Raw genomic sequence first — 20,886 nt, 5'->3', positions numbered from 1 at the left:
CTAAGGAGAAAATGATATAGTTTCAGCATCGTTTAAAAATAAGCATATTGTTATTTAAATAAACACCATTTGGTATCAACTACGATGTAGAAGGAAAAACTACAGCATTTTTCCTTGATGTAATTCAACATTATGGGACATGACTAGAATATGTGTTGGTATGAAGAATATACAATTGTCTGTATTCACATAAATGTGGATGCTATTATGTTTTCCAGCTTAAGACACCTACCTGAGAATGTTTCTATTTTGGTGGAATGTAAAGTTCTGTGACAAGCTCGCCCTCTTAAATTTTAAATTATATTAAATAGCCCCATCCAAGAGTGGATAGACGGAGATAATTGTTAATGCCATGGTCTTATTTTTAATGCAATAATGGCGACATGGAATTAGGTTTTTTTGTTTTTTTTTATTAAGTACAGTGTGAGGGGCAAAAGTGTTCATCAGGTCTGAATGAAGGCTTAGAATAAACAGAAACAAAATATTTAGTGAAAACATGTAAATAAAGAAGTTCAATTATTTCTGTAATCTTAGTCCATTCAGGCTGCAGTAACAAAACACCATAATCTGAGTAGTTTATAAACAACAGAAATTTATTTCTCACAGTTCTGGAGGCTGTGAAGTCCAAGATCCAGGCACTAGAATATTCAGCTTTTGTTTAGGGCACACTTTCTGGTTCATAGATGGTGACTTCTAGCTTTGTCCTCCCATGGTAGAAAGGGGGCAAACAAGCTCTCTATGGTCTCTTTTTTAACGGCAGTAATCCCATTTATGAGGGCTTCACTCTTACAACCTAATCATATCCCAAATGTCCACTTATTAATAACATCACCTTGGAAGTTAGTATTTCAACATAGAGGGATACATAAACATTCAGTCCATTGGACAATGTATACTAATTGCCAAATTCAAGTCAATTATGTAGTTCATTATGTAGCTTTTATTTATTTCCTTTTCTTTTCTTTTATTTATTTTTTGAGACAGGGTCTTGCTTTGTTGTCCAGGCTGGAAATTCAGTGGGATAATCATAACTCACTGCAGCCTCCAACTCTTGGGCTCAAGCAATCCTCTTGCCTCAGCCTCCTGAGTAGCTAGGACTACAGGCACGCACCACCACACCTGACTAATTTTGTTATTATTATTATTTTTTGTAGAGACAGGGTCTTGCTGTGTTGCCCAGGCTGGTCCTGAACTTCTGGCCTCAAGCAGTCCTCTGGCCTTAGCCTCTCAAAGTGATGGGCCCTGCTGTGTAGCTTTTATAATTCATGCTTTTGCCAAAAATAGAATGGAATGCCTGTATATTTTGCTAAGGCCTCTGATCAGGAAGGCCATATCTCAAGAAATATCCAAGTACTGGAGAATTAATTTAGCAAAGAGAAAGTGGTTTGCATGCCTAGATCTGCCTACTGAACTGGGGAGGGACAACCCAGTTAAACAGATTTGAATTCAGAAAGCACAATATTATCACAGATGAGTAGTGTGATAGCAGTTATTAAAGTACATAGAGAAAAATGTAATGGGGACCCATGTATCAGAAGCAGCTGTGAAGTAGGGGGCCTGAGGTCAGAAACAAGGCAGAAGACTGGATGCAAGTTCAGAGGCACATAGACAGCTGGATCAGCTGCAAGAGGTCTATGCTTCCATTTCCATGTTTAACATGGGCCCCAAGTGTCCTGCCTATCCAAAGATGTTTATTCTTGATCCTGGGATGAAGCAGGGTTTAAGGGCAGGAAAGGAAGGGGAGAACAGGAAGTGGGCTGATGCGATAGACATGAGCAGAGAGAGGGTTAGGACCTTACATAACTATAATCACGTAGCAGAGTAACTGCTCTATGCTGGAAACATAATAAAAGACAAACCAGAATGACAGACTAGCCACAGGAACAATGAGAAGACATTTTATCTTAAGGACTTCCACTAATTTTAGGAAGTCATTCAGTTTATTTGGAGAAATCAGTGGAAAGCCAGTTGTTTGTCTTCGAGGATTGATTTTGATGTTTCTAAGAAAATCTCTGTATGCTCTTTTGCATTTCTAATGTTAAATACTGGCAACATAAAATATTTTGACCAATAAGCATATAATTTTCTTGATGGTATTTGGATTTGTAAACCTTCTCCATTAGAAAACAAAAACAAAAGTAGAGTGCAGTCCGATAACACACCATCAGATGGTAGAAACAAGCAAATAAACATCAGGCACAAAATCCACAAAACTCACCAATTTGAGGGTGGAATGGGAGCAAGGAATAGGAAGAACGTCCTGCTGCCATGACTGTTATTTAATGACAGGTAATCTCCCAGCACAGAGGCTATGAAACATCATTTTCAATAAGTTTATGGAAAAAAGAGAAAAAAAATTCAGGGTAATACAGTAATGAGGAATTAACATGTATTTTTCCTTTTTTGTTGTTGTTAATTATCTTATGTCCCAGAAATGTAGACCTTCATTATTTCCAGGGAATTTGCTGTGCTACCTTAAAATCTGAAACTATGTAGTTGTTCTAGTTAACAGATGTTTCTGCAAAAATGAAAAAATATGTGTGAAAAACTCAAGGAATATATTACATAGAAGTGTTATTAAAGTAAAATGTTCATAAATGAAAAATAACAAAATTTTTTTTATTATTACATACTTCATTACCTTCATTTCCCCAATGTTCAAATGCCAAAAAGCTTATAATTTCCTAATTTTTATCTTCTCAGTTCTCCATCATTCATCAGAAATCAATAAAAGTATTTAGATTGAAAATTCTGAATATTTCATGTCTATGTTTGACTTATTAGACATACATAAGTGTATAATGACAACATTTCACAATGGGGAAAAAATTACTCATGTTTTATTTAGGTCATGTTTATACTGCTACTGTGAGGAACCATTAAGTATTAGCCCAGCTATGACTCTACACATTGATTAAAAATGCTAACAGATGAAAAATATTGATTAGTGATGGGTCCCCAAATAGAATAATGAAGGGTATTATTATAAGCTTTAATAAATTATTTAAAATTCAAGGATGTTATCATTCATTAAAAGGCATTGAGGAATCTGATGAAAGCAGGAGAGCTTAGCTGAGAAAAAAATGATTAGTGTTTTTATTAAAAGAGTTACAGATGCCTATTTGCTGTGAATCTGGTAGTTTTCTCTTCTAGTTGGAAAATGAGTGCTTAATCAATCAGTATGACAGAAACCGTGTCATTGTTTTGATTGGTGGAACTATGCATCCCATTGACTAGAGTGTAGCAAAAAATATGAACCCATTTCATTTCTAAATAATGACCAAACAACTAATATTTTGATTGTTTACTATAGTATATTTTGAGGGTAAAAATATGCTCAAGGATATTAGTTCCACATGGTACATATGTCATTTTTACTATCCACCATCACACCATCAGCTACAATATGTTAAGCAATTACAAGTATCTCCTTTAACACTTTCAAAACAACTTAATTAATGTTCCAGTCTTGTTCTACTTTTTCATAGTTTAAATCTGAGAAAGAATTAAAAATGCGTTTTATATGTCCATGTTTATGACAAACGATAAAAAGATTCTGAATCTGCCACACTCTATAAAATGAACCATGACTTTCAAATAGTTTTTTTGCTTTGTTTTGTTGAATCCCTAAAAGAAAATGTATTAATTTGTATGGAACACTCTTGGGACAAACACATCTTTACCAAGCCCTCTGGGGCCCTTATTAAAGAGGCAACACATCTTTCATTATCATAAAGCTTCTGGTATAATTTGAGACACAAAACTAATTAAAATAACTTTAAAAAATATGGATTCAGTGATTATACTTGTGTGAAGGGGCATTCCTCCCAGTTTTTCGGAAGCAATGAGCAGAGGACCCATCCTCAGAAGACCGAAAACAAGAACTAATTTCCTTATTTCCAATAAAGCTAGAGACAAAATTAATTTTGAACAGATAAATGAGATGTTTAATAGTTAACAATAATTAAAGGAAAGCCCTCCTCATAAGAGTGAAAATAATATTACTTTTACATAACAAAATTGCACTTTTATTTCTTTTCTTCCTTTTGGTTGCACTCCAATAAGTATTATAATAGCAAAGTTGACTCTTGCCTTCTGATATCAAGATATCAAGTACATTTTAATAATCAATATGCCTCTCAACTGATTAAGAAAAAAGGACCCAGAATTTAGCTCAGTCCAAAGCAGAGTTTGTACCTGCTCAGCTTAGGGCCAGAATTCCTTATGTTCTTCATTTAGGGTTGTTCTTCATTTAGATTTGACAAATAAACACACAGGACACCCCATTCAATTCACATTTCAGATAAACAATGAATTTTCTTTGGTATAAATATATCCCGAATATTTGATCTTGCAACCTTTTCTCCAATGAAGCTCTCGCAGATCATCCAGCTAGACTAGATAGTCTACTAAGGACACTCCAGAGACAGGACATGTGCCTGTGGAGTACACACATCCACACCTCTGTGCACCCAGCTTCAGCTCTAAGATTCCACTTTGCCACCTCATCATCACCTCCAGGATTGTTTTCTCCCACTCCCCAACACTCTCTTCTCCTCCTCACTGATCTGTCTTAGAGAGATACATGGCTGAATGCTTAAATCACTTCGGTGTTCATACAGAGAGCTCTATATTAAGTCATTTCTGACAGGAACAGGGTGAAACTCCTCAAAGAGACTTGGAGTAAGGAAAAGTTTCCTAACGTAGAATAAGAATTACCAAAGACACCAATTTCTCCTCTATCACATTATTTCTACCTCTGTTATGAAGGACTAGAGTCAGGCTACAAATTGTTCTGATGAAATGGAAAATACCCAGTGTGATTTAGGAGAACATTTTGAGAGATGAGCTTTGAACAGAGAGACAGGTTGCTCTGTACTTTTATAGAAAAGAGGAAAGGCATTTCTACATTTCTGATGTTAGACTAAAAAGAAAAAAGTAGATGCTCTTACTTTCTGACTTCTCCTGGTAGTATCTCCTGGAGATATCTTTGAAAAACATGATTTTCCAATTCTGTTTTTTCTGCAGGAATATTTCTTATGGCAGTCAAAATCTGAGTACTAGAAGGCAGATAGTTTAAATATATAGCCACAGTTTAGAATGGCATATTTTATGTTTCATAAATCTTTATAGGCAATCATCGTATGTGATATATTTCCTAGGATATTCTTGTTACTTAAGGAGACTTTCATCATAAAAGAAGTTAAATACGATAGTATGTCCTACCTACTGATTTTTAGACTGTGCATTCTAAATGCCATTGAGTTTAGGAGAAGGAAGATAGCAGTCAACAGAATTAGAATCTTTTGTTTTGATTTTTCACTGGGTCTTTTCCTCAGGGTCGAGACCTAACAATAAAAGGTAATAAGAACTTCTGATTTTCAGAAAAAGGCTCTTTGACCTCTTTCTAAAAAGCTGACAGTTCTCCAGCTACTTGAAGCCAAGATTATGGAAGAAAATAGTGCATGGAGATGGCTACCCTGCCCCCAGTCCCTTCTGCCTTTCATCTGGATGAGCTGGTTCTTAGCAATTCCTAGCTCAACCTGTCACTCTCTCACTATGGACTAGGGAAGAACAAATAACACATATGCCAGCTTGCCAGTAATAGAGATTGGTATTACTTGGGAGAATTAATATCATACCTTTTTGGAGTCAGTCATATGAAAGGCCAGAAGTTAAAAGTCCTCAAAAATACTCTCAAAATATTTTCAAATATGTGTTATTTCCTCCTCTTTCCCAGCACTCTCAAATTCCAGAGTATACCTGGGAGGCCGAGGAGGGAGGATTGCTTGAGCTCAGGAGTTCCAGACCAGCCTGAGCAAGAGCGATACCCCATCTCTACTAAAAATAGAAAAAATTTCCTGGGTATGATGGCTTGTGTTTGTAGTCCCAGCTACTCAGGAGACTGAGGCAGGAGGATCACTTGAACCTAGGAGTTTGAGGTTGCTGTGAGCTAGGCTGACACCAGGGCACTCTAGCCTGGGCAACAGAGTGAGGCTCTGTCTCAAACAACAACGGCAACAGCAACATCAACAAAAAAACCTCCACGGTATCCAAGAAAGAATGAATTTTAGAAAGGGATCACACAGCTCTCTTTCCGAATCATGAATTAAATATTAGCCAACCAGCTTTCATGTCAATTACAGGAAAACTAAAGAGAAGAGAATCTATGGCAATTTTAAAACCAATTTTAAATGGACCAAAAATATGGCCCTTTATTGCCATGGTAAGGAAAAAAAAAAAAAACACATTTGCATTTTTTTGCCAAATATTATTGGAATCTCCCATTAGTGCATTTTGAGGGGGAAAAAGGCCTATCAACCAGAAAGAGCAATAGAGTGCAAATAATTTTGAAAGAATTCTGAGTAAACATCAAATTTGTGGTGTAGTAAAAAATTTCTTGGGATATAATCAGAGATTTACATACACTGGGAACATGAAGCAAAGCCAGATCAGTTCAGTGAAATGTAGCATTCCTTGAAGCCAACCAAAGCTCTACTTTTTTACATAATTACAACAGAGAGAAAACTTTAAAGCCATAAGAAATTTTCTGAGAGTGAGAATGGGAGTGAGAATATATTTTTTTTTAGGGAATCCATATATTCATTTGATGGTTTAAAAGGATTCATGCACTAGCATAAGAGAGACTGTGGAACTTGCCCCCATGTTTTGCTTTTCACTTCTCCCAATCAACCAAAAATGTTCTATAATTGAACTTTCGAAGTTAAATAGGCAGTTTGGAAGCCTCATATAATTTTATGGAGAGAGCTTGGGAAGCAAAGAAATCTCTGAAGCAACCAGATTTTTAAAAGGGCTATGGAACAAAACATCATTTTGGAAGGAACACAGATAAAAATTGGTATCCAATATGGATCGTGGTTTTTTATATGTATATAACTATGCTCTATAACTTTCAGAAAGACTGGCTGCAGTTTCTTAGGTGATTTCAAATTAATTCCAAGTAGATGGACAAAGTAATACTTTTCAAAGAACTTATAAGTCTTTGAAGAAATGATATTCAAGAAATACAGGAAAATAAAGATGTTGAATGTTTTATTACAGAAATATAAAAGAGAACAAGTAACACTAGTTGTTTGGTATATTTATTAGGTTTATGTTATAAGAATAAATATTAATATTATCCAGAAATTAAAAGTAAGAAGAGCTAGTAACAGAGAGCAGAACCTAAGACTAGAGGATTTGGAACATGTACCTATGGGCCAAAATAAATAAATTTCAGTGGATTGTCATGTCAGGATTTAGTCAAATAATCAGAAAAGGGAGTGATTTCACAATTAATTTTGAAGGCTGAATATCTGTCACAGGCTGTTGCATGATGTTAGGAAAGTTTTAGATGCAACCTTTTCAGCGAATTGAGATCCCTTTTCCAACTGTCAATGTTAAAAATATAAAAAATTCTTCTCTGAAATATATGACCCTTCAACACCCATTACTCATTGCCAAGTTTAGGATTCTCCAAATCTGTCCTCACTTCTGACACCAATTACACGTTCAGAGTTCCCCAAGACTATCCTCGGGTTTAATAATTCACCAGAACTCACAAGACACATTTAAAATTATTATATTCACAGTTGCAGTTTATGAAAGTGAAAAGATAGAGATACAAATCATCCAAGGGAGGAGGCATTTGGAGCAATGTCCAGGAGAGTTCCAGGCATGAGCTTTCAGTCCTCTCCCAGTGAAGTCTTGGAGAGTGACAATTTCTCGCAGTAATCATGTATGACAATAAGCCCAGCTTTCTGCCAACCAGAAAGCTCACCTCAGCCTTGATATCCGGCGTTTTTATTGAAACTTAGTCATGTAGACATGGTTAACCATCTGTGTGGCTGAACTCAGACTCCATCCATTCCAGTGATCAAGTTGACCCAAAGCCCCCACTGTAAATCACAGTGTTGTCATAGACAATCTGGTATGGCCCAAGGCCCCTGGGTAAACAAAGACACTCTTATCAGACAGGGATGTCCAAGGGCTTAGAGATTTCTTCCAAGAAGCTGAGGGCAGAAGCCAGACTTGTCTTTGGGTAAGGTTAATCTTTTACTGAACATTCATTTTACACAAAGTTTTATGGACTGCATTCTGATCACTGGAATGACATGTGTCTGTAAACACTATGCCTAGTATAGATTCGACCCATCCTGAACTCTGCAGAAGAAATGTTCACTAGAGAAAAGATTTAATAGTCAGTAATTTCCTTCAAGAGAGTACACACAAGCAAACTCAAGATTAAGATGTCCCTTGATATATCTTACTTGCAAAGAAACTAAGATGATCATCTCCTTTCGAGACAGAGAAATAAAGTGATTTATTGGGGGTTCACAATGCCCCCGATATAACCGGGTCCCCGGGCAGTGTGCGCTGCAAGAGATGGGAGAAAAAAAGACACAGACACAAAAAGTAAGGTGAAAGGGTGCGGGGAAGTCAGGGGACCACCAGCATTCCCGTGAACCAGGTGGTACTAAAATCTAGCACTCGTTTTTATTCTCTTTTTCATGCTATAGATGACAATGATTTCACGTGAAAAGCTTGTGGGTTACAATGTGTAGAAGTTTCGTCTCCCCTAAAAGTCACAAGATGCCTTAGCTAATTATTCTTTTATCTATAGAAGCACAGAGCTCGATACTAAGCACAACTATGCCTTAAGGCGTGTACATACAGATAGTATCTCTGAACTCAGCAGCTGTGGCCCATTTGAATGAGGAACAAAGAGATTAGTACTTCTGATTGGGAGGTTAGCTCCCCATTAACTGAGGTGTTCTACTGAGAAAGGGGAGGGAAGGAACTCAACCTGGTGTTTTTAAGAATTGAAGCCCGATGTCCCTTCTCCAGGGCTGACATTTTGCAATCTTCCTCTACAGCCATGGGTGGCTTTCATGTCAAGCCGCTCAGTGGCTTTTAGGCATCAGGCCCTTCAGGCTTTAAGGTGGGAGTCTGCTTTGCTGTACGCCCAGATCGCTGGCATGTCCCCCAGCTAGGCAGTTAACTTCTGCCCTTATCTCCGGCTCCTGCTCGGGCAGCACTCCTTCACCCCCTCTCCTCCCACGGCCTCAGAAATGGGGTCCCTAAGCCCCATTCGTCTTATCCCCATCAGTGATTATTTAATGTGTTATAGTTAGTGGGTGATATGAAAACAAGGCCTCTTTGCATTTGATCTTTTACCTGTACACACATTATATTTTCACAAATTGGGATATGTAACTTTGTCACCATCTGTGGCTCCGCTTTAAAGTCCCATGTATACATTTTCATTGAATGTCTTCCCATTTGACTACACATAGAAATGTTTACCTGCTTATGGATTGTTTCAGTTAACTATGACCCTACTTTATCTGCAACTTTGGAGGGCAATCATTCTACTCAGGATGCTTTGGGAGGGCAGACCCTGTGGCGTTCTCTGTTCCTCTCTGTCAAGGAAGATTTTTGCAGCAAATTGTTGGGATGTCCTATAGTGAAGGCTGATCCCCTGCTCATTCTTCTGCAGACTGATGATCAATGTAGACTCTTCTTAACACAATCTGCTATCTCCAGCCAAAGCCTTTTTTTTTCTCTTGGTGAACCTCTTAGAATAGAATTATCAATAGGCACTATTTTCCAAGGGAACATTTCCTAGAATATTGGAATTTACCTGAAAAGTAGTTTCTTGTTTCCTTATTACATCTGAAAGAATGTAGTCATATTTAGACTAATTTTGTTACAGAGCTTCATTGGTTTAGTGGAATTGATTGCAGAGAAAACCATCAAGAATGATATACCAGCCATTCAATCATGAAATAGTTTCAGGATACTGGTAAATTTTCTTAGAAAATTGAGTTTACTGCATAATAGCTGGAGCTATGTTGGCTAAAAGAATTAAACTTTGGTTTCAAACTTTTTATATTCAATCACTAACAGAAGTTTCATACAAGCAAATCTTTCAAGAAGATTTTTTTGATCTGATACAGATTTATACCACTAAATGAAATCTATAAAACAATTTTATATACAGTTTAATAATTTTTTATTTACTTTTCAAGGAAAAAATTTGATTTTTGAAATGCTCCAATATAGGGCAAAGTAGAATATAAATTAAATTGTAGATTAGCCTAAAATATTATTGACAGTCTAGTCATAGAATTAGAAACAATGAAAGCTTTCTTTCAAACACTATTCAAATAGAAAAAACGTTATGTTTTACTCCATTCATGCATGCTAATTCAGTGAAAATTTTCATAAGACTTTAAATCACTTAAAGCATTGATTCAAATTGTAACTTTAAATTTTTGACTGTCTAAAAAATTTAAGTAATGTTGATACTAAGTGTATAAAAATGAGTTTTATGATGCTGAACCATAAGCTAATAAACATCTGTCCTTTATGTCACCCAAAAACTCAGATTTTATATTCACATGATGTATAAATAGTTACTTTATAAAATAGATTCAAGTAAAAAAATGAGAAAATCCTGGCTTAAGAGAAATTCTATGAAAAAAGTACAGTTTATTTGACCATAAATCAGTCTGCTGTAACCCAAAATGTAATGTAATAGTTTTAAATCTTAGACTGCATTGATGGAAGTTTCCATTCACAACAAAAGTGCACTCTATCTTTTGAGCTGTTCATCATATGGACTACATTCTATGTCCAAATAAACACCACATTTTCATTGATTCATAGTTAAACCAGAGGGTATCTACTGGAATACAATCAAGATGGTGACAAGTCTGAAAATCATCTAACATGAGGAACTTTTTAAGGAACCATAAATGTTTATCCTGGAGGACTGAATTTGAGTTTTTGAGAGGTTTGTGTTAGTTATTGTGAAGTATGTCAAAGGTTCTTTCAATGGGTTAGATTTGTCTTATGCTCATTGAGAATAAAGCACTAGGATTAATACATTGAAGTTAGACAGATGTATTTCAGCCTAATAAAAAGATATCAAACTGTCCAAATGCATGCCTGCCCTAATGTGTCAAAGCTTGCTTTGAATAGGCAGAAAGTTCTATGTTATAAATATTAGAGAGGGAAGCTGATGCCAGCAGATCTGTGAGTTTTCTTCCAAGTCTCAGATTCTTTCATTATATGGGTAAAATTAGGTAAAAACAGTGTTTCACAGGGATCAGAGCTAGAAAAGACTGTTATTATCTAACTTCTCTAAAAGCACTCTGTATTAAAAGATAAATAATTGAAATTATGTACACGAAATAAAGAATTCTTAGCTATCACCTTCCTCTCCCCCCATCCCCCCCCCCCCCACACACACACACATGCTGCCCTAGGGAAATGGTTTTTGATCTTTGTCCTCTATCCCTTAAGCACATCAGGTCAGTGTGCAGCTATAGTCAGTGAAGCCAATGGTATACTAGACACCATTAACAAGGCAAATGCGAACAACAGACAAAACTTGAGAACATTTCATTCATCTTTGTGTTTCCACAATATCTGGAATCCTAGATGTGATTCTAGTCTCCACATATCAGAAGAGAAATAATGAAATCTCTACAGGGACAATCAAAGGGCCAGAGAGATGAAGTGGTAGTCACTTGAGATCTCACTAAAATACTGACTCTTAAGGCTTGAAGAGCTAAGAGAGGCTATATAAAATTGCTGACAACCACCCGCTGTTTGGATGATCTGAACATAAGTTCCAAAAGGTTAGAACAATGGGAATCCTCTTTAAAAGTTTTAATGAGTTCAGTTTAGGACAAATAAAAAGAAGTACACCTTCATGAACCAGACAGTTTTCTAAGGAAATAGTATGTGCAAGAAATCCCCAAAGGATTCTTTGATATTTAGAGTCCTATTTCACAACTGCTAAAGGAAGCTGAGATATTCCCACCTCTCTGACTGTCATGGAGGATAATCTTCCTTCCTCCATGGTCCTTGGCAGCCTCCTATTGATGACGTCTACACTGGCCTGAATAGACATTGGTTCCTAACACAGAATGACAAATGCTATTTTACAAAAAATGTAAAAAAGTTGCTGTGAGCAACATTTAATTGTTTTATGTTACCTGATATTCTCTTATAATGTCTGATATATGAATCCTCACCAGATCTGATTTAAATTTTGTCTAGCTTCACAGGAGAGTTAACATGTGAAAACAAAATTCCTCAGCTACATTGAAGGAGTCGTATTTTTCTCTCTTATCTTCTCTTCAGTTGTAATTATGGAAGCCTTTCCAAAGTACCTTGAGTGCCTTTTTCTTCAGGCCCCATATGTTAGGAACAGCCTGAGAGACCCGTAAGCATTATCGTGTTTGAATACATCAGCAAACTTGTCATGGGCTAATTAGCCTCCTCCCTAAATGGAAACTCGTGCATACTTTTCTAAAAATTTCTAAATCAAACTGTGTCTTTCTCATGTAAATATTTTCCCTTTTAGATGGAGATTTCATGTTCTCCATTAGTCTTTTCAGACTTCAATTTAAGTCGAGGTACTTGTCTCTTTGAAGTGTGCATATGAAAACACTTTTCTACAATCTTACAGATTTTATAAAGTTAACTAAAAATACTGTGTTTGTATTCCTTTGGTTGGCAAAATATTGAAATAGCATTCTTGAGCAGGGTCTTCCTAAGGCTGGAGACAAGAGATAGCACATGTGCCACATGTTTGCACAGCAAGTACAAAATGTCATTCCAGAGTTAGCAAGTGTGTGCTTTGTTCTGTGCTGCATTAGTGAGAGACCTCAGAAAATGAGAGTATATTTTCAATACTTTTAGACCATGGATTGGGTAATTCCAGTATAGATTTTGGCTATTTTTCTGGGGGCACTTTTGTTTCATAAATTATCCTGTTTTATGAAACTTCACTTATTTTCTTAAAATGAGCATCCAAATATCTATGATTTTCACATAATCAGAAATTTCATAGTTGTATGCAATTTCAGAGCTGATGTAGTTTCTTTGTATATGTTCTTCATTATAAAGAAAGAAGTATAACCAATAATTCAAGTAATGCTTTCTGGGTTGATAGTTCCTTATTGAAACCTGTGCTGAAGAGTAGACACTTAGGAGAAAACTGTTTCTTCCTATATTTCTTCCCCAAAAGTAGTATAAAACTATATTTTGGGCTGTTAGAGATCTTGCAATGTAAGTTAATGAATTTAAACTCTATTATCCAAAGGATATATATTAAGTTCACTAGCAGGGCTACAAAATTGTACTTCAGATTCCATGTTCAATTGTAACACAATCTCAGTGAAGCACTTGAATCTAGCATCATATGTCAGAGAGAATGCCAGCAAACCAGAGCTTATTTTCTGCCTTTGCAATGACAACCTCTCTCAAGATTTTTGGTGAGTGTTTACATTGTATGCTCTGTACATATGAGCTTTTACTAAGAGAGACGCCGTTACTTAGTAACACATTCCAATCCAGAATGAGTGCTTCCTTGGTCAATGCAGGACAGAGCATTCCTGGGGGATAAAATGCTTATTAAATGAACATGAATTTAGATATGCCAGCAGAACCAGCAGCACCAGCAGAAAAACTAGCAATCTTGTCTGTTGCTTCCATTAATCAGAGCCATACTGTCTGATGCTTTAGAGAAAACTGTCTTTATTTTTTCTCATTCCAGGCAGGGGATCTTTTGTAATCACACAAAACTGAACCAACTTATTTTAGGAGGCCATTTTTAAAACAATATCTTTAATTTCAAAATGTTCAGAGATGTGAGTCAAGTAGTCTGTCATGTGATGATGGAGTTTCTTTTTTTTTTAATTTTTGGGAATTTTATGTTCAGGTCTCCCTTTGGCCATATAGGTATGTTTGGATCACAAACAAGAAAGAAAATCATCTTACAATTATAAGATGCCTCATAAAGTTAAAAGAGAAAACCTTAAAGAGATTTTCACAATCCTAGTTAAGCTAAAACACAAATATAGATATAAAATAGTTAGAAATTACTTTAATAAGAAATGTTCAGAATCTATATGGGAGAAAACTGGTAAAATCTTCAAGTAAAGATTAAATAATATAAATACCTCAATTTCTCCCCAGTTAATTTATAATTTAATGCCATTTCTAATGAGATTCCAGTGTTTTAATTTTCTTTTGTTTTTCTGAAGCAGATATTTGTTTAAGTTATTATAAAAGTCTTTTAAAGGGGAAGGAATGACTATTAAAGACTCAAAAATGCTTTTTAACAAAAGAAGAAAGGAGGAGAACAGTCACGCAATGCAAAGAGTCAAGATATGATAAGCCACAATGATCACAACAGTATTGTACGGATCTAGGAATTAACAGATTAAGCAAAAAGAAAAGTAGTTCAAAAACAGCATTGATTAGGTTGCCTTCTTTGTGGATGGGTTAATTTTATTCTCTATGTGAGAAGAAGTAAGCAAAAGGTACTGAGAAATGATATACAGAAATGATGTAAGCTGCTTCCATACTTGTTCTTTATTTTTTATTTTATTTTATTTATTTATTTATTTATTTATTTTTGAGACAGAGCCTTGCTCTGTTGCCCAGGCTAGAATGCCGTGGTGTCAGCCTAGCTCACGGCAACCTCAGACTCCTGGGCTCAAGCAATCCTTCTCCCCCAATCTCCCTAGTAGCTGGGGCTACAGGCATGTGACACCATGCCTGGCAAATTTTTTCTATATATTTTTAGTTGTCCAGCTAATTTCTTTCTATTTTTAGTAGAGACGGGGTCTCGCTTTTGCTCAGGCTGGTTGGTCTTGGACTCCTGAGCTTAAACGATCCACCCGTCTCAGCCTCCCAGAGTGCTAGGATTACAGGCGTGAGCCACCGTGCCAGCCCATACTTGTTCTTTAAAACATCCTGCACAATCTACCAACTTTCCCTCCCCTTACCCCCTTTTAATGTGGAAGCCACATGCTCCAGATGATGGGTGTACTCTGCAAGCAGCTTGGATCTCTGAGTGACTCCTTGGAAGAAAACATCTTCAGTAAGCTGCTGGACCATTGTCAACCTGTGGCATAAGCAAAACAATGAATATCTGTTGCATTAAAAAAAAATGGGAGAAGTAGACAGACAAAAATGGTAGACTTATGTATTCCTGCATTAGACAATTTTGCCTCATTTAACTCTTTAAATTAGTCATTAACTGCTAATTTAAAATCATCATGAAAAAGAAGCTTCAACATATTTAGAAAAAACAAAATGAATAGCTATCAAACATCACATTTGGGAAACATGTTTCAAACAAGAAAAGAAAAATAATTCCAAAGGAAAAAAGTCTGTGTGATTGACCTTTTTTGCTCTTCTTTGTTAGGTTTTCCAGGGCAATTTTGACAATGACACCCACAGGAAAAACGTCATTGACCCTCCCATCTATGCACGGCACATAAGAATCCTTCCTTGGTCCTGGTACGGGAGAATCACGTTGCGGTCAGAGCTGCTGGGCTGCACAGAGGAGGAATGAGGAAACCCTACATCCCACAACTCTCTTCTCTATTTCCCTAGAAGTATTTCCATGGAATGAACTGTGCAAAATCTGTAGGAAACTGAATGGGTTTTTTTTTTTTTTTTCATGAAAAAGTGCTCAAATTACGGTAGGCCACTGTCTTTTTAAGGAGGTCTAAGCCTGCCTTTTCAATGATTTAATTTGATTTTTATTGGTCAAGTCTCTTAAGTAACATCACATTAACTGTGAATTACTTTTCTCATTGTTTTCTGAATTATTCACATTGGTTGAAATATATTAGGGGAAGAAAGTAGCCTTCTTCTTATAGCAAGGGTAAATAAATCTCACAGTCATCAAATACAAGCAAGAGTTGATAGAGCTTTTACAATCAATACTCACCTAATTCTTATGAAAGGAATACTGCAATGTTAGCAATAAGGTATTTTTCTTCTGTAATGACTCTACATTATCCTAATTGTTTCCCTGTGCCTATCAAACACTATCAGTGTTTATAACAAAATTTGAAGGAGAATCTGTAACATGAGGTACTAGTTGATATAATTCTCATTTTACTTTCATTATTTCTAATCAGAGATTTTATGACCTTTTTCCTTTTCTTCTAGTCTGTATTCTTTATATTGCATATTGCCTGAATAACTCAATATTTTTTCCTAATTTAACTTTCTCCTATTAGTTGCCTAAGAGAAGTGTCATTTTATTTATAAGCATGGAACATGATTGAATATCAATAGATGGATCTGAATTTAATATCAGTATATTAAATCTGCAATATTATTTTTGAAGGAAGTTATAACTACATAATATCCAAATACTTTATTTATAAAGAATCTCATACTACCAGTTTGCAAAAAGGAACAACAAAATAATGTATTATGTCCCTTTCAATTTAAATCTTCATTTTAATGGTATTTATGTAGCCTTATATTTACCTTAAAATAATAGAATCATGAATTGTCTATTTTTTAAAAATTTTAGCACATACTAACATGGTACTACATAACTTGGCCAAGTGTACTCATCATTTCTTTCTTCATCTCCACATTTCCTATGAAACTAAATTTTATTAAGATTTGAAACTGGTGGTAGTTTCCCAGGAAAGCACATTGTGTAGTTATTTGTGAGAAGCAGAGTATTTACTAATGACAAAGTAGTAAACCATTTTCAAGATGAAAATATATTTCTATTTATTTTGCTTCAAAGGGGCTGAAAAAATAAGCAATTATCGTAACAATTTGTTATTGATAATGGAGGTTCCATTGACATGTCTCTCAAATTAAAGCTCACACTGCCTCCATAAATGTCTTCAACATCTAATTTATAAGCTTTACAAGTATTTATTTTATTAGGCTTAGACAGAATTATTGGAGTTTTAAATTAAGGGTCTTGGAAAAGAAAGGATGGTATGTGTATGAAATGTTAAGGTCCTACGCAAGACTGCTAAGTTTTTTTTTTCCTTTAATATTTGTGCTGCATAACAAAAGCCACTAGACTATTACTGTCTTGTCTGTCCATGTGTTAACAGAATTTCTTAATGATGTATATATGGAGTGGTCTTCAATCACAGTGAAGAATTTAAAGAGAAAGTCAATCATATTGGCATTATTTAGTAAAAGCAAAATTAGTTGGTCTAAGGAAACTAGTTGTTTCCATGCCCCCATGCTTTCTACTTCAGGTTCTCATTTTGAAATTATTGATTTGAAGCCTCTGAAATGATGATCAGTTTTCAACAACATCTTTCAAAAACAAAATTTCTGTGTTGTCAGTACCACCTTTTTTAGATAAATTTGAAGTTAGGAATTTAAAATATTTTTAATCTGCTAAACTTTAAAGATGTGACAAATAATTACTTAGGTTCAAAAACATACACACTTACCATCTAGCCAGTTGCCCTCATTTCTTCCAAGGTTTACTCCCCCACCAAATTTCTAGCTGTTTTGCTTTGCAGATTATGCATGATTCTTCATTCTTAAAAGTATACTTTTAAAATTATGAGTTATGCTTTGTGATGGTTTACTTTGTCGAAATTACCGATGTCTTTATATGATGTTTTGAATTTTTTTCTACTGATAGCTATTTAAAAAATATTTTCCAAGGGAGTTGGTTAAAATTCAATGTCTTTTAGAAAGACATTGAGATGGCTTTCTCTTGCTTTTGCATTTTCTCTTGTTTTATATGCTCTTCACAAGACAGCACGTCCAATGGGATATCTATTGTCCCATGATGCCCAAAATTGATGACAGCAAAGGATTCCCACATGTGTAAATATTGATAATTACTGCAAAGTGATAAAGTAGCTCTTGTGTCACTTGTATCAACGACATCAAAGAGGAGAAAAAGTTATGCCATATAAATTCACACTAAAACAAATAAAATACCATAAGCAGAATACACAAAAGAATCACCTAGTCTTCACTATATTAACTGTTACATGTTCATTTTATAATTTATGAAATTAAAATTTTAAGCATCTCCATTTTATCTACATCCTTTTAAAAGCATTTATTATAGTCACTAATTCTGATGTTAGGGTTGACTTTCTCTTTCTGAATGACTTCATAAAGATTGGTGTGAATTTTGAAGATTTGGGGTACTAACGATTATATCTTTGCTAGTCAATAAATTATGAAATATCTTACTCAATTCTGGCATCTGATGTGTCAGTAAGTACAGAAATAACTATGACACAAATAACCTTTGCAAACTTTCAAGCTGTGTAATATCCCAATGTTGTTTTTTCTTTGTATATATACTTATATCATGTAGGATGTTGTAAAATCAGTATGACCTTGTCTAGTCTTCAAACTTAAAATAAACTTTTGAAAACCTGGGATACTTTTGAAGCAGTTGTAATTAAACACATTTGTATGAATACACAAATTGTCTGAATGTGAATGCCCATTAGTCTTGACCACGTGCTTGATTTATTTTCTCTTTGTCCAGGGCTGTTAAATAGATAAAAGAAAATTCAAAATAACAACAAATATATGTTGACATCAGCTAAATTGGTCATTCAAAGGTTATTAAAAGGTTATTCATCCTACTCCTTTTAGTTATGGAAATTTTACTAGAATATTGATAATCCAAAGACATTTTATTGCCTCATGTATAAAGTGCTGTGTTCCAGGGCTGATCTGTCCGTTGCTAATCAGATGATACTGCTATTGTTTCTATTGTTTTTTTTGGTTCATGATGCTCAGGAGTATAATGAAGAGGTACAGGCAGTACTAAGCAATAACACAACACTAATAATGTAATTACCATATAACTCAGCTATTAATGAAAATTATGGCACTTGAGTTCTTTATAAATCATATTTCTGGCTCTGTGGAAGTCACTGGTGACATATTAAATCTGTGTACTTCCCACTTTTTTGACATTTTCTTAGGATTCAAAAAATTTAAGGGAAATATTAAGATATTAAAGGTTTACTTCTTATTTGAGCTTCCATGAATTTCTGATAGCTCTCAGGACTCACCTGTTAAATATGTTTATGTATTTCTACATGTTCCTGTTTAACTGCATTTAATATGAGTGGTTCAGTGGGGTTGCATTGTTTGTCTAAGTGTTGCACACACACAAACATACACAAATGTGCTTTTATTAAATAAAAGCAATTATCCATATATATTTTCAATACAGCTAAAAAGGCATCATGACAACATTTATATAGGGTAAAAATTTATTGTGACAGCAGAGTAATTATTCACCAGAAAATTTTCAACTATGAGGCTTTTAAAATTGCTGATTCAAAATGCAAATGTAACAGATGCATTTCAAATTCCAAGAAGAAAAGCCCAACAAGTCTGAAATTTGTTTTTTAAAAAAGTATTAATAACTTCATGGATAGAAAATATTCTGTGTAAGCTAAAATTTAAAAATATCTACCAATTCAGCTTTGCATGTGTCCCTTAAAGTAAAGATTTTGAGAAACATTAATTTTTACTGCCAGAAAAGCAGTGCCTTCTATCTCTCTTCCCAAAGGCTAATTTAAAAAATTAACAATCAATGTAGTATCTTATTTATTTATGAAAAATACTGTCTCTAGCCTTCGAGATGCAAAAGGACTCTTCTATCCGAGCAAGTAAAATAGAGAATTAAACTACACTGCTTGTTGAGAAATGTCTCAACTGCTTTGAAACAGAATGCATGGTCATTTGTCTTTACAAAGACAAAGAATACCTAGCTAGCATAAGTAGCAATTTTTCTATTGATTTTGAAGAAGGAAATAGAATTTCTTGATTCTATTGCAATAAATATTTATGATTCATATTGGATGTTTCAACATTGCCACCAAATAAAGTGTTTTCCACAGAAGACCAGTGGCACTTACTCAAAAAGTTATTTCTGTGACATGAATTTAGTAGCAGAAATGGATAAACATGTTTGGAAAAGGCTCATCATTTAGTTGTTTTTTGCATAACTTGGCAGAAGTTGATTGAGTCATTTGAAAACACTAATGCTTTGGAAATATGGTGTAGTACCATCCGCAAATGGCCACCACATGACATGATTAAGCATTGCGTATGGTGACTGCCTCTGATTGAATTTTATTTTAACATCCTCAAAGGCATGAACCACACTGTCCCATATGTATGTAAAATCCCCATAGTGCCCTTCATATGCCCACACATAAGATGTTTATAATGATGATAAACTGCAAGGTAAGCTCAACCTGCAGCCACCTGTAAAGGGAGTGTTGGCAGAGAGACTGATGGTGCATTGAAACAATACATCCCCCAGGGCCAATGTGGAAACAGCTTTGTGGTAACTTATGTAAGCACGAGGCTAAAGCACTGCTGAGAATGAACGGGAAGACAGCTGGGAGTAGACTGCCTGCATATAACCAAGAAACAAGGAATGTTTCCCATACTAAATGACTTAAGTGACATGGATTTACACATGTTCTATAACTTTTCTGCTTTTTACTGATTATATAGCAGGGATTTAAAGAAGAAAATAATAAAAAGGCTTTGCCTTTCAAGAAAAGAACCTTAGAAGGCCAGTGAATCTTATGGGCCTGAATAGCACACTGCTCCTTAAGGCAAGTGGCATTTTGTGCCTGGGCCCAGAGCAGAGGAATTGAGCAAAGTTAAAAATGGCGTATCGTACAGGAAGCACTAAATAATCAGCCTTAAGCAGCTTTACTTCCTTGGTTCTCAAGTGTCTTAGGTAATAATAAGGAAAAATATTGTTTTTAACAGTAGGAGCATCTCTTTAAAAAACAAAACCCCTTAGTGATGTAAGTACCTTGATAAGATGCTCGGCATGTGGACTGAGACTCCAAGAGCTGTATTTAAACAATAGTAACATAATGTTTTCCAAACTGCTAATGGAGGGAAATTGGTGGGTCAGAACTAGTGTCTTTTTTCTTAATTAAATACATTAGAACAAGAAAGGAGAGGAGTAGGGAGGAGAAGGGAGGGAGGAGAGAAAAATACAAGTCCATTGTAAAAATTATTTTTAAAAACATTTTATTTCAATTATATTCCTAAGTATATATG

General features: G+C 35.1%; 1 protein-coding gene across 2 annotated transcripts in view; it reads left to right on the top strand.

Annotated features, from left to right (window-relative positions):
- The window catches only part of EDIL3 (EGF like repeats and discoidin domains 3), a 388,195-nt gene extending 369,980 nt beyond the window's left edge, over positions 1 to 18,215 (top strand). For both annotated transcript variants that reach the window (XM_045565716.1, XM_045565717.1), the window contains one exon: positions 15,233 to 18,215. In XM_045565716.1, the coding sequence (XP_045421672.1) occupies positions 15,233 to 15,382 (150 nt within the window). In that variant the 3' untranslated portion in view covers positions 15,383 to 18,215. The remainder of the gene's footprint in view (positions 1 to 15,232) is intronic.
- The last annotated feature ends 2,671 nt before the right edge of the window (positions 18,216 to 20,886 follow it).

Source organism: Lemur catta, chromosome 12, assembly GCF_020740605.2.
Source record: "Lemur catta isolate mLemCat1 chromosome 12, mLemCat1.pri, whole genome shotgun sequence".
Lineage (NCBI taxonomy): Eukaryota > Metazoa > Chordata > Mammalia > Primates > Lemuridae > Lemur > Lemur catta.
Note: the sequence above shows the minus strand (reverse complement) of the source record. Positions and strands in the feature narration are given on the sequence as shown.